General features: G+C 42.8%; 1 protein-coding gene and 1 non-coding gene across 2 annotated transcripts in view; both read left to right on the forward strand.

Moving 5' to 3' along the window:
• The first annotated feature begins 2,759 nt into the window (after positions 1 to 2,759).
• On the forward strand, positions 2,760 to 2,878 carry LOC132356300 (U5 spliceosomal RNA). The gene has a single exon (XR_009499818.1). It is a non-coding gene; the product is annotated as a U5 spliceosomal RNA (small nuclear RNA).
• Positions 2,879 to 15,809: 12,931 nt separating this feature from the next.
• The window catches only part of RAB37 (RAB37, member RAS oncogene family), a 70,502-nt gene continuing 62,712 nt past the window's right edge, over positions 15,810 to 23,599 (forward strand). Inside the window, exon 1 of the mRNA XM_059906880.1 lies at positions 15,810 to 15,881. Within this exon, the coding sequence (XP_059762863.1) occupies positions 15,810 to 15,881 (72 nt within the window). The remainder of the gene's footprint in view (positions 15,882 to 23,599) is intronic.

The raw sequence follows: 23,599 nt of genomic DNA on the forward strand, positions 1-23,599 counted from the left end.
TGGACGCTCCAGGGCCCAGTGGGCTGTGCAGCTGGCCTGTGCACGAGACAGGACAGCACCCCAGGACTGATGGCCAGTAGAAGGACCACCGGCTTGTGGGTCCCAGCCCCTGGGGGTTACCACACTTGCCCAGATTCCAGGTCAGAAAGGCACTGGGACATTGCTCAGAACTTTGTGGCAATCCCCTGTGTGTGCCAGGAATGGGGGTGCTGGAGCAGATGCGGCAAGACCACCAGCACTTCTGTGCCTCTAGAGAGGCAGACCCCCTTAGCTTTTCCTCCCCCGACCCTGACTGAGTGGCAGGAAAGGTTGGAACTTAGAAAAAGTAGTGTATGTCAGAGAGTGTTCCCAGTGACGGATCTTAAAGCACTGAGTGAATCTCTAAGGTCCCTTCCTGAGCCACAATTCTTTTTTTTCTGTTTATAAGTTTATTTCATTTATTTATTTATTTTTGGCTGTGCTGGGTCTTCGTTGCTGCGTGCAGTGTTTCTCTAGTTGTGGAGAACGGGGGCTACTCTTTTTTTTTTTTTTTTTTTCTGGGGCTACTCTTCATTGTGGTGCGCAGGCTTCTCATTGCGGTGGCTTCTCTTGTTGTGGAGCACGGGCTCTAGGTGCACGGGCTTCAGTAGTTGTGGCACATGGGCTTCAGTAGTTATGGCTCGCGGGCTCAGTAGTTGTGGCTCGTGGGCCCTAGAGTGCAGGCTCAGTACTTGTGGTGCACGGGCTTATTTGCTCCGCGGCATGTGGGATCTTCCCGGACCAGGGCTCGAACCCGTGCCCCCTGCATTGGCAGGTGGATTCGTAACCACTGCGCCACCAGGGAAGTCCCCACAATTCTTTTTTTTTTTTTTAATTTTATTTATTTATTTATTTATTTATTTATTTATGGCTATGTTGGGTCTTCGTTTCTGTGCGAGGGCTCTCTCTAGTTGTGGCAAGTGGGGGCCACTCCTCATCACGGTGCGCGGGCCTTTCACTATCGCGGCCTCTCTTGTTGTGGAGCACAGGCTCCAGATGCGCAGGCTCAGCAATTGTGGCTCACGGGCCCAGCTGCTCCGCGGCATGTGGGATCTTCCCAGACCAGGGCTCGAACCCGTGTCCCCTGCATTGGCAGGCAGATTCTCAACCACTGCGCCACCAGGGAAGCCCCTCACAATTCTTGATTGATGATTCTATGCGAATGAGGCAGTTGCAGGATGTGAAATGCATATCAGCCTGCGGCCACACCGCAAGGACCAAATCTCAGTCCTGTCTGCTATCTTCATGATCTCGGTGATTGATTTAATGTCCCTGAACTGAGCTCACTTCCACCATCCATAAAGCCAGAAGAAGAGTAGCCTCCTCCAGAGGATTATTGGGTTAGATTAAATTAGAAAATACCTGCAAAAGAGTCTGGCAGATGGTGATAATAATGCAGGTTCATTCATTATTCATCCTTGCATCTCCCAGAAAGCACCCAATAAAGAAGCCAAGGCAGCAGAAATCTGGTACCATGGTTAAGTTACCCCAGTGGCCTTAGAGTGAATTTCCCTCATTGGAGGCTCTTGTCAATGGTCAAAAATGTGACTCCTTGGAGTTCTGGGACAAGGGAAGATACCATCTGGGAGCCTTTTTTTTTTTTTTTAAGATTTTTTTTTTTGATATGGACCATTTTTAGCCTTTATTGAATTTGTTACAATATTGCTTCTGATTTATGTTTTTTGGTTTTTTGGCCGCGAGGCATGTGGGATCTAGTTCCCCGACCAGGGATCAAACCCGCACCCCTTGCATTGGAAGGTGAAGTCTTAACCACCAGACTGCCAGGGAAGTCCCTGGGGGTCTTTCTCAGGAAGGAAGTGTCAGTGTTTGGAGATCCCTTCCTGGATGAAACCCTCCCTGACTCCCACCCTCCTCCTCATCCCCAGGCAGAGAGATGATCACCATCTTCTCCAGACTAGCAGCACGTGTTATTCTCAATATTATTATTCTCAATATTTACCAGGTACTGAGATGAGCATTTCCCATGCCTTATTTCATTTAATCCTCACGACAACCCCATGAAAGAGGAAAGTGAAGATTAGCAAAGTGAAATAATAGAGTCGTCCAGATAACAAATGGCAGAGCTGGGATTCAGACTGCTGACTTCAGTGCTACACTGTCTCCCAGACATCCCATCATGGCCCTTATCACATGGTATGCTCTTTCTGTATCTGTTAGTCACACCTAGTAGACTGTCAGCTCTTCAGAGGCAGAAACCGAGAGGCTCTTTTATCTGTTTATCCCCAGCACTTAGTACAGTGCCTGGCTAAGAATGAATGAATGAATGAATGATCTTCTCCAAAGCCCCAAGGAAGGAGACGGCACCATTGTTCCTCCTAGGTCAATATGATTCATAACCTCCATCCTCATCCAAGCTTGTTGGGGGAGGGGGTGGATTTGGGGGAAAGGACAGGCAGCTACATATACAGGCTGCTCCTTCCTATAATGTATTTCTCACTCACGCCAAGAGCCCAGAGCTTGATCACGGGAACTGAGCCAGGCCCTTCACTAGGGGAGAGATGTTGCTGCATCTTTAATGCTAGAAAGGCCATCCCATCTCCTCCTTTCACAACTTTTTGCAGCATTAAATCATCATGGAGTTGATTCTGGATATCAATAGTTAAAGGGAGAAAAAGGTTAAATCAAGAGAATTACCCAAAGAAAAAGGAGACACACATCTTCAAACTGAAAGGGTCTACAGAGCACCTAGCACAGTAGATATAAAAAGGTATACAATCTATACTCGTGCTTCTCTTCATAATCGAATGAGTCTTTTGCTTTTTACTAAAGATTCATATAGGGAGGGAAAAGCATGACTGTTGCCTCAATTTTTTGAGGCCTTGTGGGAATAAACAAGGCTGATATTTCTGTGATAAAAATAGATCTAGCAATGGACTTTCCTGCTAATCTAGTTTGTGAGACTCGGTGCTCCCCATGCAGGGGTTCCGGGTTTGATCCCTTGCCTAGGAGTATGATCCCATGTGTATCCAGCAACTGGGAGTTCACATGTCACAACTAAGGAGCTCTCCTGCCGCAACTCAGGAGCCCGCGTGCCGCAACCAAGACCCGGTGTAACCAAATAAATAAATATTAAAAAAAAAAAAGGTATACAATTAGATAAATTAATGTGAAATTTCAGAAAACCGTGGATCAAGACAAGATCTTAAAAGCTGCCAAAGAAAAACAAATAATAAAACAGCTCATTTCCAAAGCTGAGGAATTAGTCTGGCAACAGACTTTCTGCTGGCAACACTTCCAATTAGCAACGCTAACTCCGGTTAGTGTACCTGAAGACATTGCAGTAATGTCTTCAAACTTGGGGGAAATAGTCTTCAACCTGGAATTCCAAATTCAGCTGAAATTGAGTAAGAGGAAAACAAACATATTTTCAGATATATCAAGACTCAGGAAGTTCACCTCCCATGTCCCCTTTCTTAAGAAGTTATTTGAGTACATTCTCAAGTAACTTCCTCAAATACTTATTCATGAGAAGTAAACCAAGAAAAGTAAGCCAAGTTCATGAGGGGGTAAACAAAGAAAGAGGAGGAAGGTATGAATCACAGGGAATACAGAATCCACATGGGAATAAAACTGAAAGAAAACACCCGAGTGACAGCTATGCAGCAGGCCCAGAAAGCAGCCAGCTCAGATTGCAGCAGGAAAATAAAGTCCTAGAGCAGAGAGGTTATGAGAGAGCATAGAAGTGAACTTGGAAAACGAGCCTTGAGCATGTGATGAAGGTCCAGAATTCAATTTTTAAAAGCAATTAAACACTCAAGGAAAAGGAAATAAATATAAGAAAGTCATTATCTAAATACAAAGAAACCAGTCCATATCAGACCGGGAAGTCACTGAGATTCATAAAAGGAATGGAATGAATACCGCAGAAAAAGAAAAGCAAAAAAGATGGAAAATCTGGGAGATATAATAAAAAAAAGGAATGTATCTCCTCTTCCAACAAGCAAAAAGAAAGGCAATCATAAACATCAGAGAAAAGACAACAAATATACAAAAAAAAACCCACGTACATATTAAAACAATGCATGATTTTGAGCAATGGGGGTATTATAAGAATAATCTTTTTTGAGCTTGCTGATATAAGCCTTTGAAAATGAAATGAAAACATAATCGTAATGTACTATCTGCTTCTGCGAGTAAACTGTATTTGCCTACCTATAGCAGTTTAAATACCAGCGTTTGGAAAAGGATTCAAATTTTAGAATAAGTCTATAAAGAATCACAAAAGATTATAGTATAGTTACATATTATATTACTATGATTACATAAAATACATTCTTTCTATCAGTTGAGAAACTTTAAAAGCAAAAGTACACCTGACAGGGACTTCCCTGGTGGCGCAGGGGTTAAGAACTCACCTGCCAGTGCAGGGGACACAGGTTCGAGCCCTGGTCCAGCAAGATCCCACATGCCACGGAGCAACTAAGCCCGTGCGCCACAACTACTGAGCCTGAGCTCTAGAGCCCGCAAGCCACAACTACTGAGCCCGTGTGCCACAACTACGGAAGCCCACGGGCCTAGAGCCCATGCTCCGCAACAAGAGAAGCCACCGCAATGAGGAGCCCACGCACCGCAACAAAGAGAAGTCCCTGCTCGCCACAGTAAGAGAAAGCCCGCACGCAGCAACGAAGACCCAACGCAGCCATAAATTAATTATTTTTTTAAGTACCCCTGACAATATCTCAGTAACAACGAACATATCAAGCACCCAGATCTTGTTCCTAATACTTTCTCCAACAAAAGGAACCAGGGGTTCTTAGAGAAATGACCGATTCTAAGTCTCGGGTAGAAATGTATAAGATAACCCTAATTAACAGATACACACTACTGTATATAAAATAGATAAACAACAAGGTCCTACTGTATAGCACAGGGGACTATATTCAATATCTTGCGATAACGTGTATGGAAAAGAATCTGCTTTTATACATATAATCACTTTGCTGTACACCTGGAACTAATACAACATTGTAAATCAACTATACTTCAATAAAAAAAGAGGGAAAAAGAAATGTACAAGATAACCCTAGAGCTAGGACCCTGGAATCCTAGGAATCTTAGTTCCAGAAAAGAATGAAGTATTCCAAAAAAAAAAGAAGGATTTTAAAGAGGAGATAAATGTCAGTGGGTAAACCTGAAAAACACAACCTCAGTCAGATGATCCAGGTTTAAACCATCAATAAGTCATACTGATACCACATTCTCTTGATATGATAAATTGATAATGACATAATCCCACACTAATCATGAGAAAAGTGTCAGACAAATCCAAATTGAAAACATTTTACAAAATATCTGACCAATACTCCTCAAAACTGTCAAGGTCATCAAAAATAAAGCAAGTCTGAGCAATTTTCATAGTCTGAGGAAGCCTAAGGAAACATAACAATTCAATATAATGTGATACCATGGATTGGGGCCTGGAACAGAATGAAGACATTAGGTTAAAAAATAAGGACATACAAACAAAGTATGGACTTTAGTTAATGATAATACATCAATATTGGTTCAAAATTGTGACAAATGTGCAAAGGTTAATAGTAGGGGAAACTGGGTATGGAGTATAAAAGAACTTTCTATACTATTTGTGTAACTCTTCTATAAGCATAAAATAATTCTAAAAGGCTATTTTTTAAAGTATATCTGATAGAGGTTGGGAAATGTAAGGGGAAGAGAAGTGAAAGAAAGGACGGGGGTGCTAATTATTCATCTTACATCTTGGGGACTAAAAAGATACAATCTACGATTAATGAAGCAAGAAATGGAGGTTTCAGTCTGTTACACGAAACGGCAGAGTTAACTAGTGAAAGAACGGAAGACAGTGGCATAACTATATCAAGAAGGATGAGCAGGGGAAATATAGGGGTACAAGTCAACAGCAAGTGTCTGTAGTTGATAAACTAAAAACGTAGGAACTAAAAACGAGAAAGAGCTAAAAAGGGTTTGCCTTAAAGGAGAAGAGAGATTGGTAGTGGAGAGAAGAGCCCTTTCTCACCATTTTATTTTCCTTTCTATTTTTTTTTCTTTAATATACCATTCTGGTTTTGGCTATAGGCATTTATTGCTTTTTTTTGGGGTTTTTTGGCCAAGCCACATGGCATGTGGGATCTTAGTTCCCTGACCAGGGCTCGAACCCGCGCTCCCTGCATTGGAAGCACGGTGTCTTAACCACTGGAAGTCCCTGTTGCTTTGTTTAAAACTTTCAAAATGAAGTGAAAAAGATAAAATTCTTTAATGTCGTTAGTTCAGTCATGACAGATATGGAAAGGGAATCCACCAAAAGTGATTGTCTTTCCCAGACAAAGAACCGAAAGCTTCCTATTAAAATGTAAATGAGTGCTCGTAAGAATCCCATCTAACAGGGAGATGCTGATAGAGATAAATTTCTCAGGGTGGACATAACCTGCCATTAATATAAAAATATGGATTGCAAACCACAAAAGCAAAGGCAACTGAACCCACATAACCCAACACCACTGATCACTGGAGTTGTGCAGAGATAAGGAAGGGAAACTGAGCACAGAAAATTCAAATAGTCACCGACCCTGAAATCAAGGGCCGAAAGAAGAGACTCTGAGAACCCCATGCCCTAGTAGAATTCTAACTCCATTTCCCAACAGAGGGAGCTGGACCAAGAGGCAGACCCCAGAACAGGGAATAAGCAGTTGGCAACAAAGCTGGATTTGCAGTGTAATTGCCTCTCTGCCTCTTCAAGGAAACATGGCGTCAGAGAGTCCATGTGCAAATAAATTACCTCCTCAGCACATGGAGACAATTGTCGACAAAAAACTGAATCAAAAAAAAATTTTTTTTTTTTTATTTTTAAATTTTGTTTTTGGCTGCGTTGGGTCTTCGTTGCTGCACACGGACTTAGTTGATCTAAGAAAGGAACAGATAATTTTATTCAAGACAATCTAAGGATTATAACCTGGGAGACAGTCTTTCAGAAAGCTCTGAGGACTGTTATATGTGTTTCTGAGACAAAGGGTTATACATCAAATGAAGTATTGATAGTTTACACAATCCAGATCTGCACGTACAAAGCGAGTAATGGGTCATGGTGACCACTTACAAGATTAAGAAGGAATGTTATTGTCTAAGGAGGTCTGGGTAATGCAGATGCATGATACATACTAAAAGGGAGGGAGGAGACCCAAACAGGCAGAGAAATATGTTAGGTCTGAATTTTTCTTATCTTGCCATAAAATATGAATTTTATTTCATTGCATTGTAAGAAAATGTCACTTTAAAAATCTCCATAAAATGAATCACTATCCTGAGATAGGTCTGCTAATGTGTAGGCAGATAGGGTTGGGGGTCCCCAGAGGCAGAGAACCAGACATAGCTTTCTTGACATAAAAAAGGCATTTTAGGCCTAAGTCATTCTGTGACCTAAGCCTGACCACAATGCTCACCCTTGCAGAATAGGTCTCAGTAGTTAATGATTTTAAGAGGAATAAAGAATGTAAGAACAAACAGCTATTACCAGCCCAGAGAGATAACTTAACCATATCGGAGGCAATATATCAGTTACAAAGACTCCCAGTTCTGTTTTGAAAGTAAAGATTAGCCTAAAGGACGTTCTTGAGCTGTTTTGCAAGATCCAAACCCCCTTAAGCAATCAACCACCAGACTAACAGGAACTTAAGGAATGATGATGCTGACATTTGCCGACCATCATGACCTCAATCAACTAGAGCCTGGACTCTGTCGACCCAATTCTATGCTGAATTCTCCTCTGCTCAAGCCGCTTCATGAACATGCATGCACCCTTAGCTTAAAATTTTCCCAATTTTGCTGTTCGGAGAAACACTGCTTTGGGAAAGATCCCCAGTGTTCTCCTTAGTTGCTGCAAGTAATAAATCCTTCCTTCTCCCACACTTTGGCTTGGTTGTGTCTTTTCTTAGACACCCGCTCAAGAGGCAAACCCAGTTTTCAAGTAACAAATGTACTTTCCAATGACACTTGAGCAGCTCCAAATATTAAAAACATACCAATCCAAAATGTAATTACTGTGAGAATAAGGTGTCTTTGAAAATCATTATGTTGATTTAAAATGTTACAAAAAGGTCCAGAAGGCATGAAGCCCAGAAAAAGAGATTGGAAATCAAACTTCTGTTTGTTTGTTTGTTTGGCTGGTTGATTTTTGTATTTATTTTGTTTTGTTTTTTGGTATTTTTCCCAGGAAAGATGATACTCTAATTCTAAATGAAGGACTCGTTTTAACTCTGATAGGTAAGAGTTGGAAGTCATCACTCCCATCCTTACAGGAAAAAGCAGGACAAACTAAAAATCAACTGCTTTTCTTGGACCCATCAGAGACCTGAGTCTGCAGGGAAAACTGCTACCCTGAAATCTGGAGAGACAGATGAATCCAGAAAGTCACGGCCGAGATCAGCTTCCCTGGAGCAAAAGGCACTGGAGCCATGAACTGATAGGAACTCTTAAATGGTAATGTTAGGGGAACCACTGACTGAAATTGCCCATCCTGGTCAGGCACCACAGTAACCATCTGCATGAGTTATCTTGCAACGGGAGGTCCTGGTAAGGAACTCAGAACTAACAAGCCACCACCAACCGGAAGAATTCGGGAAAGGTCAAAAGGAGAGAGGAGATACCAGTCCTACCAACCTCCCAGAATCCTCCTCGCTGGAATCCATCTCAGCTGAGCGATGAGCGCACCACCAGGAAGGACCCTGAGTCAGAGTGATTGGCCAGAGACAACCCGGAAACTAACCCCATTACCATAAAACCCGAGACTGCGAGCCACGTGGCAGAGCAGTTCTCCTGGGTTCCCTTACCCTCCTGCTCTCTGCCCAGGCACCCCTTCCCAATAAAGTCTCTTGCTTTATCAGCACGTGTGTCTCCTCGCACAATTCATTTCCGAGTGTTAGACAAGAGCCCACTCTCGGGCCCTGGAAGGGGTCCCCCTTCCTGCAACAGTAATTTTGAGGAACTGCTGGAGGCTGAACATGGACGCATGTGAGAGTGAAACTCCTGGGAGCCACAGTCTTAGGAGGGTCCCACACTTTCACGGACTTGACCTCCAGGAAACCCACCAGGTTCTCACAGGAAAGATTTAAAAATATCCTCATGGCTCTTGCAAGGGGAAGGAAAGAGTAATCCTTGTGAAATATGCCCAAAGCCTTCGCTGTAACAAAGGCCTCTTCTGCAGAGAGAAGACTGTACCTGAGCCTTGTCCCAAAGCCATGAGGGGAGGGCATTCCTCTCACTTGAGCCCCCTCTAGCCTTCCTGTGTCACTTAAGGCAGGTAAAAATCTGCACAAGAAGAACATTGGTGAAGTCACAAGCCAGGGACACAGACCCACTAAAAGACCCATTAAAAGAGATTTAACTGGAAGATGATGAAACATCCCCCTTTCCGGCACCAACAGGGCTCCAATATAGTAATGGAGGATTACAGCTGAAAGAGCTGCAAGACACAGACTCTCTGATGTAGGAGTACTTAGGGAAGCCCAGTGTCAAGAGAGGAGACAAAAACAAGGACCCTAGAGCATTCTAAAGTCTCTGGCGTCCATAGCTACAACAAACATTGAACAAGTCCTAACTCCTAGTCAGAGTAGCATAAACCCACACACTGAAGACCTGTTCACCTCAATTCCTATTACCTGATACAACTTGTCTGGCTTTCAACAAAAAATTACAAGGCACACTAAAAGGCAAGGAGAAACACAGTCTAAAGAGACAAAGTAAACATCAGGACCAGGCTCAGATATGACATAGATCTTGGAATTATCAGACATGGAATTGAAATAACTGTGATTAATATGTTCAAGGATATCATGGGAAAAGTAGGCAACATGCCAAGACAGGTAATGTAAGTAGAAAGAAATCAAAAGCACTGTAATGGAAAAAAAGAGAAATAAGTCAGGAAAAAAAAAAAAAAAAAACCCACTGTAATGGAAACGAAGAATGACCTTAATGGGCTCATCAGTAGATTAGACCTGGCTAAGAAAATTATCAGTTAGCTTGAAGACAGGTTAATAGAAAATTCCCAAACAAAATGAAAGGAAAAACAGAACAGAAAATCCAAGAATTGTAGAATAATCTTTAAAGATGTAATATGCATGTGAATTGAATGCTAGAAGAAAAAGGGAGAAAGTATCAGAAGAAATATTTGAAGTAATAATAGTTGAAGTAATAATGGCTGAGAATTTTCCAAAATGAATGACAGAAACCAAATCTAAAAGACCAAGTACAGGGAATTCCCTGGCTGACCAGTGGTTAGGACTTCACGCTTTCACTGCTGAGGGTGAGGGTTCGATCCCTGGTTGGGGAACTAGGGTCCCAAAAGCTGCATGGTGCAGCAAAAAAAAAAAACAACACCCAAGCACAATAAAGGCCAAAAAACAAAAACAAGACAAAACAAACAAACTATATCTAATCATATCATATTCAAACTGAAGAAAACCAAAAACAAAATCTTGAAAGAAGCCAAAGGAGGAAAAAGTAGCTTTCCTATAGAGGAACAGGAGTAAAAACTATAGTAAACTTCTCATCAAAAAGTATGCAAGCAAGAATGTAGCATAAAATATTTAAATTAGTTGGGGAAAACTCACCAACCTAGAATTCTATATTCAACAAAATTATCTTTCAAAAATGAAGAAGAAATAAAGATCTTTCTTAGACCGACAACCAAGGGAGTTCATTGTCAGCTGATTTTCCTTGCAAGAAATGGTAAAAGATATTTTTCAGGCAAAGCACAATGATATGCATCAGAAACTTGCATCTACATAAAGCAAGGGAGGGTGTCAGAGGAGGAATAAATGATGGTAAAGTAAAATCTTATTCTTCTTATTCTTAATTGATCTAAAAGATAATTATTTAAAGTAACAATAATAACAATGTATTTAATGATTATTGCACATGGATAAGTGAAATGAATGACAGCAATGTCACAAAGGATGGGAGGGAAGAATTGGGAACACTGTTTTTAAGGTTCCTACACTACAACTGAAGCAGGAATAGTATCATTTGAAGGTGGATTTAGTTTAGTTAAAAATATATACAGTACTGATGGGACTTCCTTTGCAGTCCAGTGGTTAAGACTCCACACTCCCATTGCAGGGGGCCTGGGTTCGATCCCTGGTCAGGGAACTAGGTCTCGCATGCTGCAACTAAGAGCCCGCATGCTGCAACTAAAAAGATCCCGCCTGCCACAACTAAAGATCCCACACTCGGCAACAAAGATCCCATGTGCCACAACTAAGACCCAGCGTAGCCAAATAAATAAATATATATTTTAAATATATATATATATATATACACACACACACACAGTACTGTTAACTCTAAGACAACCACTTAAAAAGTTTTAAGAAGAATTTTTTATTGATATGCTAAAAGAGGAGATAAAAAGAATCATGTAAAACCACTCATTTAAAACCAGAGAATGCAGAAACAAGAAGCATCTGGCAATGAATAGAAAATAGTTACAAACACAGTTGATATTAACCCAAATACATCAGCAATCACTTTAAATGTGAACGCCTTAATACACCAATTAAAAGACAGAGATCGTCAGAGTGGATTAAAAAAAAAAAGACTGAAGTATATGTTGTCTACAAGAAACACATTTTAAATATAAAGATTCCAACAGGTTAAAAGTAAAGGGATGGGCTTCCCTCGTGGCGCAGTGGTTGAGAGTCTGCCTGCCAATGCAGGGGACACGGGTTCAAACCCTGGTCTGGGAAGATCCCATATGCCACGGAGCAACTGGGCTCGTGAGCCACAATTGCTGAGCCTGCGCGTCTGGAGCCTGTGCTCCGCAACAAGAGAGGCCGCGATAGTGAGAGGCCCGTGCACCGCGATGAAGAGCAGCCCCCGCTTGCCACAACTAGAGAGAGCCCTCGCACAGAAACGAAGACCTAACACAGCCATAAATAAATAAATAAATAAATTTAAAAAAAAAAAAAAAAAGTAAAGGGATGGAGGGCTTCCCTGGTGGCGCAGTGGTTGGGAATCCGCCTGCCAATGCAGGGGCCATGGGTTCGAGCCCTGGTCCGGGAAGTTCCCACAAGGCGTGGAGCAGCAAGGTCCGTGCACCACAGCTACTGGGCCTGCTGTGCTCTAGAACCTGCAAGCCACAACTACGGAAGCCTGCGTGCCTAGAGCCCATGCTCCGCAACGAGAGAAGCCACCGCAGTGAGAGGCCCACGCACCGCAGCAAAGAGTGGCCCCCGCTCACCACAACCTGCGTGCAGCAACGAAGGCCCACTGCAGCCAAAAATAAATAAATTAAATTAATTAATTAATTAAAAAAAGAAAAAAAGTAAAGGGATGGAGAAAGTTATACCACGTTAGCACTGATCCAAAGAAAGCTGGAGTAGCTATATTTTCAAACAAAGAAGATATCAGAACAAAGAAAACTGTCAGTAATAAAGGAAGGCACTTCAAAACGATAAAGGAGTCAGTTCTCCAAGAAATGTGTATCCACCTAAAAACAGAGTGTCAAAATACTTGAGGCCGAAACTGATAGAACTGAAAGGAGAAAAAGACGAACCCACAATTATAGTAGGAGGTTTCAAAACCTTCTGTCAGTAACTGATAGATCTGGCATGCAGAAAATCAGTAAGGATATAGTTGACTTGAAAAGCACTATCAATCAACTTGATCTGATTGATATATTTTTTTAAACATCTTTATTGGAGTATAATTGCTTTACAATGGTGTGTTCGTTTCTGCTTTATGACAAAGTGAATCAGCTATACATATACATATATCCCCATATCTCTTCCCTCTTGCGTCTCCCTCCCTCCCACCCTCCCTATCCCGCCCCTCTAGGTGGTCACAAAGCACCAAGCTGATCTCCCTGTGCTATGCGGCTGCTTCCCACTCGCTATCTATTTTACATTTGGTAGTATATATTAGTCCATGCCACTTTCTCACTTCGTCCCAGCTTACCCTTCCCCCTCCCTGTGTCCTCAAGTCCGACCTGATTGATATTTATAGAATACTCCATCCAACAACAAAATACATATTCTTCTCAAGATCACCTGGAATGTTCAGCAAGATAGATCATAAAACACACTTTAACAACTTTAAAAGAAATCATAAAGTTTGAAATTATAAATTAATAGTATTAGTTATTTGAACATAAATAGCCCTAGAATAAAGAAAATCAATTTATCATCCTATCACATTTTAATGGACACAGTCCGTAAAGAATATCTATTTTTCTTTACTTATATTGTTTGCTCAACAATACACTTTCTGATATCCTCTGCCTGGCTAACACCCACTTATGCTTAATCCAAACTTAAAGATTAAAAACTTTAATATGGTACAATAAAAGCATAAACAAAGTTAATCATTAGAAAACAATCCACAGAAAATAATGAAATATTTATGACATAAAAGATCAATGTCCTTAATATATAAAGAGATTTTAAAATCAATATAAAAAGATGAGCACATTTATTCTTGACTCTTAATCCATTCTCTACACAATAGCCAGAGTAGTATCTTTAAAACTCAAATCTGGCCATGTCACTCCCCTATTTAAAGTCCTTCCATGGTTTGAATTGCTTAGAATAAAGTCCAAAACCTGGTCTACAGATCTGGTCCTTACCTCTCTAGACTTGTCTCCCATCATTTTTCTCCCCTCCCTTTCTGGACTCCAGCCAGACTGGCTTTTTTTTTTCAGCTCCTGACCACCATGAAGTTTTTTCACATGCTGATCAATGTGCCTGGAGACACACCACCACTTCCTTCACCTGACCGATGCCCACTCTTCCTCTAGATCTCAGCTTAAACATCATTTCTCAGGGAAGTCTTACATCATCAACTCCAGATCAGTTCAGATCCTCCATTATGTGCTCTCCATAAGCCTTGAGCAAACAGATGAAATCATGTTTGTGAACCTTCAGCGCTCAGAACCAGACCCCAAGAAGTGGTGACCCCTCCCAGGAATGTAAAGTTCAGGGCAAAGCAGCTGTTGGCTTCTGGAACCTTCTTAACTACAGTAGTCATGGATGGTGAGGAAGCTCAGGGAAAAGTTATGATAAGAGTTTCTTTTAAGCTGTTGACCCTTAAATTTTTTTTTGAATAGACAACTTTGAAAACATAATGAAATCTATGAGACTTCTCTCCATAAAAATCCACATAAGCAAAACTTTTTATAACATGTTCCATCAAACAATGTTTCACAGTTCACCTAAAGTCCATCTATTCACCTCAGGTTAAGAACCCCAACCATAGGACTACTGAGAATCTCATACATACAAACACATTTTCCCTGGCTTTGTTCATTTAATTAATACTTATTGAATATCTATAGTATAGAGATTCCAGTAATACTAACACCTGGTAAGTGAAACTTGTTTTACAGTTTAAAAAGAAAGAAAGATGTTCACATAATTGTCTCATTTACTCCTCACAAAAACCCAATGAGGTAGGCACACATAGCTCTACCTATTTTACAGATGAGAAAATGTTAGCAATCGCAGAGAACTTAAGTGATTTGGTTAAAGCTACCCAGCCAGAAAAGGAATTGAAGCCCAGAAGTTAAATGCACCCTTTTAAACTTAGGCCTGGCCCTTTCCCTCCATATTAATATTGACTCTAGAGGCCGGTGGTGATAGGACTTGTGTCTAATGAGGTAGCTGCCTGCTGAATGTCAAGGTCATCATATTAGGAAAACCTCTGAGACCACAGTCTCAGCTTCCAGTTCCCATGGTGGTCATCTTCATGCTCACCTTTCCCGGTGGTAATACAACTCTGCAAATTGGTGGTCCCAGCAGCAGGACTCTCCTGGTGTTTAGGGGAGGTAGACCGAGCTCCCAACCCCTTGCCCAGAGAGCACAATGGCTAACATTTTTTGAGTTCCTAATATACGTCAGGCACCGTACTAGGTTCTTTACGTAAATAAACTCATTAAATCCTCAGAACAACACCATGGTGTAGGTACTATTATTATTTCCAGTTTGTGGACACTTAGGGGAGGTTAAGTAACTTGCCCAAGGTTACACAACTTATAACTTTCAGAGCCATGATTTGAACTCTGGAGCCTGTACTCTTAACCAAACAACCCTTCTGCCTTTCCCAAGACAATTGTTCTTAACTCTGGCGGGGGACATATGCATCCTAGAGAGTGTAATTTAAGCTCTGGACCCTCCCTCTAGGAAAATGCAGTTAAGCAAGATTTTGAAAAATATTTCAGAAACGTCAGGGACCCCTCTGGGCCATCACCTGTCGACCTCATACCTACTGGAGGGAACTGTCCAGAGACCAAAAGAGAAGCGGCTCCAGCGCCGCAGGGCTTTGCCTCTGCAACCGCGGGAGGAGAGTTGAGCGGCGTGGTGTGACGGTCTGCTCGGTCACTAAGAATCAGGAACGGTGAGCTCCCGGGACCGCAATACCCGGAGAACGCAGCTGGGTCGCTGAGGCTCCGGAATCCGGTAGCTGAATGAGATACGCATGGGGCACCGGCTAGATTGAAATCTGGCGTCCCTCCCAGCATCCTGGAGTCACGAGACAGGGGACTAGGACAGAACTCTGGTCCCAGGCGCGCAGGGACTGTATCGCTGTTCCTGGTGCTGACACGCCGCGGTTGCGGAGGGCAGCAGCCGCCGCCTGCTCTCAGGGTACCGCGCCGCAGCGGCTGCGGGAGCTGTCCAGTGCTGAACCGGATGCGGCCCGGTCCGCGGGGCTTAGACCCGAGCCGGCTGCACCCCGCAGAGCCCGGACAGAGCTCCTGGGAGCATTGACGCAGAGCGCTGGGAGAGTGCGGAGCAGCGGGGTCCAAGCCAGGCATGGATCTGCAGAGGCTCGACTCCTACCAGGGGGGAGCTGGCCCTGACTTCCATGAGCACGTCCTGCATAAGGTAAGGATCTCTAGTTCCCCGCCCCCATCTCAATCCTGGGAGAGGGCGCCGTCACCAGTTCTCTCCGTTCCCCTCACTTGGTTTTGGAACTTAAAGAGAAACTAGCCTGTATCTGTGAGCCTGGAGAACGCTTTCTGCCTGATCCTGTTTGCTGCTCAAAACAGATGCTTGAACGCGGGGGAGGGGCCGCCCCCAGAGGTTCAGATAGTCAGGAGCTTGGTTCCTGCATTTAAATCACCTGTGTCCCTTTCTCACTCACTCTTCCTGCCTCTAAACCCTGTGAACCTCGAGCAACTTTGCCCTCCGTAACCCTTGTGGGAGGCTACATTTGTCCTCCCACCCTTACCTCACAAGCTCCGGACCCGGTAAGTCTGGTAGCTGTGGTCAAATATCTGAATTCCTGGCCAACTTGGCTGAAGTTAAACATAGAAATGATCTGCAGCAGAAATAAACTGTTGTTTTCAAACCAGACTCCCTTGTGCCTCCAGAAAGCTGCCCTCCAGCCATGACTCACTCATAGCCTCCTGAAAGTGTTTGCTTATTTCATTGTTCACACTCATCCCTTGCTTCCCTCATTCAAGTTTTTTATACAACTAAGTTATCAATAACATAACTAGATTATATCTAAATTATCAATAATGTAAATGATCAAAAATATCCTCTTGAAGTGATTGTTGGGAAAAAGTAGCAGCCTCTCTAGGCAACACTTATTGATCCAACATCCATCACTCTGAAGCATCAGAACCTTATATTTGCCATAAGAAGTCGTTATTGCACCTCATCCCTTTCTCTGCCCTCCTCATTCAGCCCTTATATTTCCTACTTTGCTGATACCGGTTTATCTATTAGTCCCCTGAAAGGCTGTACATGGTCCTATAAGTGGAGATTTTTAAAAATCAAAGTATCACTCTGAAAATTCCATGAATGTAAGCTTTGAAGTAATTGCATCCACTTTTCTCCCCTATCATACAGTTGACATTTGAGGAAACTCAAATCCGGAGAGGCAAAGTGACTTGTCCAAGAAAACAAGGCCAGGAATTATGATTCAAAGCCTAACATTCCTTTCTCTCTACAAGTTTGGTCCATAGACCAGCAGCTTTGGCATTACCTCAGAGCTTGTTAGAAATGTGAAATCTCAAGCTCCACCCCAGACCTGCTGAATCTGAATCTGTGTTTTAACACGATCCCTAGAAAATAAATATGCACGTTAAAATTTCAGAAACACAGCCGTGTGCCACACTGGCTATTTCTGACACAAATTGCAGAAAACCAACTACTAAGGGAAGTGGTCTATAGATTTGAATAGCCCAATGACTTCTCCCTCCAGGTCCCTCAGCCCCTAGGGTATAGATAAGGAGAAAAGTGTGTAACTTCCCCAGTCAGGAAGTTTAAAAACCACTACAGTTTGAAGTAAACTAGAATAAGATGTGTGTTCTTTGAGGTGGTGAATCTAGCCTCAGTAGAAAATGCATGCAAACAAAAGGGAACATAATTACAAATCAATTACAAAAGCATCCTGGTGACTAGATACATGGGTCTCTCCAAGTTTAAACCATCTTATAAAGATATAAATATTCACTTTAAAAGCTTTAAGATTTGGTGGTCAAAGATTTAAAATTATTGATCAAGTGTGGTCTTTCCCACCTCAATTACCCACGCATGAAATGCAGGATGTAGCCCATGAGAACTTTCACTTCCTTTGGGTTTATTGACTACCAAATTGCAAGAGAGCCTTTTCCTACGAGTTCCAGTATATTTGAAGACAGGTGTCTACTTACCACTAGTAAATACTCAATATCTTCAGCTTGGTTGTAAGCATCTTGAGAGCAGAAGCTGGTCTTAAACCTTCTGTGATGCTCAACAGAGTAACATATGTGTGTAGCAATTTTCCTTTTCCTATAATACTGGTCACCTCCTCCTAATATTATTTTATTTTTGTACATGACTTTTTATTGTGATACGCTTAGAAACCTTTTTGTAAAGGGGCAAGGTATCAACATATTTGTATTTTTTTATTAATTTATTTTGTTTATTTATTTTTGGTCTTCGTTGCTGCTCGCGGGCTTTCTCTAGTTGTGGCGAGCGGGGGCTGCTCTTTGTTTCAGTGTGCGGGCTTCTCATTGTGGTGGCTTCTCTTGTTGTGGAGCACGGGCTCTAGGCACGCGGGCTTCAGTAGTTGTGGCGCGCAGGCTTCAGTAGTTGTGGCTCGCAGGCTCTAGAGCACAGGTTCAGTAGTTGTGGCACACGGGCCCAGATGCTCCGCGGCATGTGGGATCTTCCCAGACCAGGGCTCGAACCCGTGTCCCCTGCATTGGCAGGCAGATTCTCAACCACTGTGCCACCAGGGAAGCCCCTGGAGGGGACATTAGTCTTAAGATCAAACATTCCTCATGGGTCATGCATACATTGTAATGCTTACTGTATACATTTCACTTGATAAAGCTAATTACATCACATTATTTGTGTATATCCAAATTTTAAAAAGTCTTAAAATTAAAATGGCAGTGTGATACAGCCAGCATATAATATTGGTCCACACAGAGTCTGATGCCTTATTCCTTGTTTTCCTTCTTTCTTTTATCTTCCCACTGAATCAAAGCCTTAAGTTACCTAGATTTCCATCTGATAGTCTGATTAAATTAATTGAAACTCAGATTTGAATTAATGATAGATCAATAATCTTACTAATTATCCCAAAACTATAAAAGATCTCCAGTTGATAGAGTAAGAAATGATGATTTTCCCTGGCATAACTCCAGGCGTTCTTCTTAATCCATAAAATGGCAGGCACGTCCTTCTCCTTCCTTTCATATATATCGAGTAAACCTGCTAGCGTTGGAGAGTCTCCTGCAGAGGCGGGGGGTGGCCATGGCTCACCGTGAGGACAAGGACACTGGCAGCAGAAGTTCTGGACATATTTGTATTATTTTTAAATTTGCTGTGTAATAGAGTCCAGGGAATCCTGTTGATTAATTAGAACATATTGACCATGGGAGGCAGGGCTCCCCTCCAACATTAGTTGCTAGGAAGGATTTTTTTTTTCCTCTTTTTTTTTTTTTAATTAATTAATTAATTTATTTATTATTTTGGCTGTGTTGGGTCTTCGTTTCTGTGCGAGGGCCTCCTCTAGTTGCGGCGAGCGGGGGCCACTCTTCATCGCGGTGCGCGGGCCTCTCACTATCGCGGCCTCTCTTACTGCAGAGCACAGGCTCCAGACGCGCAGGCTCAGTAGTTGTGGCTCACGGGCCCAGTTGCCCCGCGGCATGTGGGATCTTCCCAGACCAGGGCTCGAACCCGTGTCCCCTGCATTGGCAGGCAGATTCTCAACCACTGCGCCACCAGGGAAGCCCAGGATTTTTTAAATAAACATTTTATTGAAGTATAACAAACACAAGAAAAGCCCAAATCATATGTGTATACCCTGATGGGGTATAACCTGATGGGTTATCACGAAGAGCAGCTCTGTGCAACCACTATCAAAATAAAGGTAGACCCTTACCAGCTTCCCAGAAACCACACCCCACATACCCCCTTCCACACACACTTCCTATTCTCCTCCCCAGAGGTCACCTTTATAGAGGGGGAAGTGTTATTTAATGTTTTGACAGGGCTACCAGATTTTATGTAGGATAGTCTTAGAAACCTGGCAGAAAAGAGATATTGCTGTATGATGGAAAGAAACCCCAGGCTTGGAATCAGACCTTGATGTGACTTTGAATAACATCTGTGAGCCTTTTTTTCTTCTCTTATCTATAAAATAGGAATAATAATACCTGGCTTATTGGGGTTTTTTGAGTGAAAATGTTAGATAACATAATGTAATTTCTTTCTTTCTTTCTTTCTTTCTTTCTTTCTTTCTTTCTTACTTTCTTTCTTTCTTTCTTTCTTGGGTGTATAGGAAACATTCAATAAATGGTTGTTATTAGGACACACATCTTGAGCTCCAGAACAACGTCAATAGGTGTCACATTGGGTCTCACCTAAAATAATGAAGCTTTGTGAGAAGAGCAGCAACTTCATATGCAGAAACACACACATATTTCACAGGCACAATCCCAAGGGATTAAGCTCACACACCCACCTACACAAAAATCATGACTGTGTGAACCTTGCAACCGTGATTTCCTAAGTTGAATAGCTCTTTCCTCTGGGAGGTGAGGTATGGGGTGCAATGAGACCTCTCATTAAAATTCACTTATCTGAAAAACATACACCAAGTATCATCAACCTTGGATGGCACTTGCACTTTAGCTCATCCCGAGAGGTGAAGGCTGACCCAAATGAGCCTGAGTAACTCTTAGAATATTCTTTGAGTGTGGGCTGGAAGCTGGGAACTGCCTGGAAACACTGAGTTCATCCATGACGTGCTTGGAGTTTTTAAATAGAGTTGCTGATGTTCTCACAAATCTGAATATTTGATGCAACTAAATAATTTAAAACATGTGAACAACCTTGCTGCTCTTTCCCTTAGAGAACTCCCGGCCCTCTTTTGCTGCCAGTACAGTCTCATGAGCCATCAAAGACAATGATGTGAGTTAGGGGCTCAGAAACACTCCATGGTGGGTTCTTGCTGTGTCAGGTCCTGACTGTGAATTCTGAGCAAAGGAAGTACAGAATGGGGGCAGCTTTTGCTCCAGATGCTAGTGAATCAGGACAAAGTGAGTTCAAGAGCTCACTTCCTGGACTTCCCTGGCGGTCCAGTGGTTAAGACTTGGCGCTTTTGCTGCAGGGGGCACAGGTGCGATCCCTGGTCAGGGAACTAAGATCCCGCAGGCCACGTGGTGCAGGCCCCCAACCCCGCAAAAAAAAATAGAACTCACTTCCTAACTCATCCTCACCAGTGCTGTGATGAACACCCACATGCCAATCTTGTTCCAAGAGGAGCAAATAAATTACTAAGTTAAAGTCAGTCTCTTCTATCGAATCTCAGAAAAACCAGCAACCAGAGGGCATAAAGGCATGGACGGTCCATCCATTCATCCAGGGATTGGGCCTCATTGGAAAAAAAATGGAATCATTAGAGAGATAAGGATGAAAGTTCTCTGTCCTGCAAGGATTCCCTTGTCCTCTAACTCTGCTCCAACACCTCTTCTAGGTGAGTGGGAAAGGTAAGCAGGTCACCTCCACTCCTCTCCCACCTCTCTTGTGCTTGTCTTTCATGTCCCACTTCTGCGGCTCATCTTGTATGTCTACCTCTTTCAATAGCCCACGTGCCTCATCTTGTCATTCAGCAAACATGTACTGAGCATTTTCAAAGGGTAAGAAACTATGCTGAGCGTTAGAACACACACACACACCCCAAAAAAGTAGTTCCCACCTTCAATAAGCTCATGGCCTGTAAAACAGGCACACAAATTGCTATAATACTGTATAGAGTCTCAGATGGGCCCTGATAAAGGTACGGGAAGATATAGTGAGATAACCCAGAAAGAAATGGTCACTTCTGACCTCAATTTGAGGCCTCTCTCTCATGGCCTCTGCTTGAGAGTTAATATTTGAAAAAGGCAGAGTTCCATATACCAGCCAGCCTCCCTCCCACGAGGCTGTCACCCACTGGTCCTAGAGAAGGGTCTGGGTTCAGTAGTATTGTTCTTCCTTGCCAGAAAATTTTACCAGAGAAAGACAAATCAACCAGCAAAAGGCCATACCAGCTATTCTGTCTCCCTCTACCATTCTTTATCCCTCAAGAGCACTTTTCTTCCATTAAACAATGGTAATGAGGGACTTCCCTGGTGGTCCAGTGACTAAGGCTCTGTGCTCCCAATGCAGGGGGCCTGGGTTCGATCCCTGGTCAGGGAACTAGATCCCACATGCTGAAACTAAGAGTTCGCATGCCGCAACTAAAAGATCCCTCACATTGCAAGGAAGATAGAAGATCCTACGTGCCACAACTAAGACCCGGCACAGCCAAATAATTAAATAAATATTTTTTAAAAAACAATGTTAATGAAACACAAATTTGTGGTCAAAGAATCCGATTCCACAGAAAATCCATGCTCTGTAGGTGAAGAGATTTTAGTCTCAAAGTGAGTTCATCATACCTCAGTACCATAATACCTCAATAAAGTGGTTTATTTTCTAAAAAAAGAAAAAGAGAGAGAAAAGAAGAAGGGGGGGGAGGAGGAGATGGAGAAGGAAGAAGCAAAAGAAAAATATATATAAAAGGAAAGTGTGAGAAGACTAGATCCACTTCTTGCCAGATTTCTATCTTCAGCTCAGGAACAAACAAGAAAGCCAAGAAAGGTTAGCTGCTCCACTCCCTGTAGAATATTTCCATTTGCTTGTTTTCCTCTCTTGCCCACTCTGGAGACTTTTGGATAAACAAATGTGTATGTTACATCATTAACCATCTCTGACCATCTGGGACTCCTTTGGCTAATTCGTCAGTCCCGCCCAGATCCCAGCCAGCCAGCTAGCAGGGGGAGTGATGCTGGCTGGTTCTCCTGCATAACCTTAGCAGGAAATGACCATGACTCTGTCCAATGTCTCAAAGGCATTTTCCAAACTCTCAGGCTTCCCTCTCCAAGCACTCTTCCCTCTAATTTAGCGTTCCTGGGACCCTTTGTGAAGAAACTTCTGAAACTCACTAGTGTTGCTATGCTAATGTTTCCCTTGTGAGGTGTTCTGGGAAAGGGCTATGCCTTCCTTCATCTTCAGGACAGGAAATCCAGCTTTGCTGGAAGTGAACAGCCAAAGGTGAGCACCAGGCTAGGGAATTGTGGAGCTGGGCATTTGAAGTGGCTCTGAGTTTATCCCAGCATGCTCCTCGTTTCTATCCCCCTCTCTCAGGCAAGAGAAACAATCCTTGGAGATTCCAAGTGAGAATGGAGATCACAGCTCCTTTGCTACCTAGCAGAGAGTTCAGGCAATGTACCTCCCCAGATGGAACAGCCCTGGACCACCCTCCCATCCGCCAAGCAGAGGAGGTTTTCTGGGGACAAATGAGAGAACTCCAAGACAGCAGCAGACAACAGATCTGGAAATCTTAACCCGATTGCACCAATCAAAGCCTCCCCAACCTCACGCTGCTCCCAAAGTTAGCAAGGTCCTAAGCAGTGCAGTGAAAATAATATAACTGTTGAAACAAGCAGAACTCAAAATTCCCCCAGCAAATGATTCTTATTTCCCTGACCTTGATGCCAAAGTCTGCTCCCTCCCTTTTTATTTGCATTTCTGCTTATTAGCGGACAGTTTTTACCCATCAACATAAGGGTGTATTCTTAATAATTTGTGCTTATGTAAATGCCATAGGTATGCTTTCAGGTGTCTTGAACCAAGTTGTGTTTAAGCTCACATTTCCTTTGGCTTTCTAGTCCTCTGCCCCTGCTGCCAACAGCACACACACACACACAGACACACAGACACACACACACAGACATACACACACACACAGACATACACACACACACATACACACACACAGACATACACACACACAGAGACATACACACACAGACACACACACACAAACATACACACACACACAGACACACACACACAGACATACACACACACAGACATACACACACAGACATACACACACACACACAGACATACACACACACAGAGACACACACACAGAGACACACACACACACATAGACACACACACAGACATACACACACACACACACACACACACACACACACACACACCCCTCCTCTCACAAGGTATAGGCAGGGCCAGGGATGAGGCGTTCTTATTCTTTGTCTCTTCTT

This window comes from Balaenoptera ricei, chromosome 20 (assembly GCF_028023285.1).
Source record: "Balaenoptera ricei isolate mBalRic1 chromosome 20, mBalRic1.hap2, whole genome shotgun sequence".
Classification (NCBI taxonomy): domain Eukaryota; kingdom Metazoa; phylum Chordata; class Mammalia; order Artiodactyla; family Balaenopteridae; genus Balaenoptera; species Balaenoptera ricei.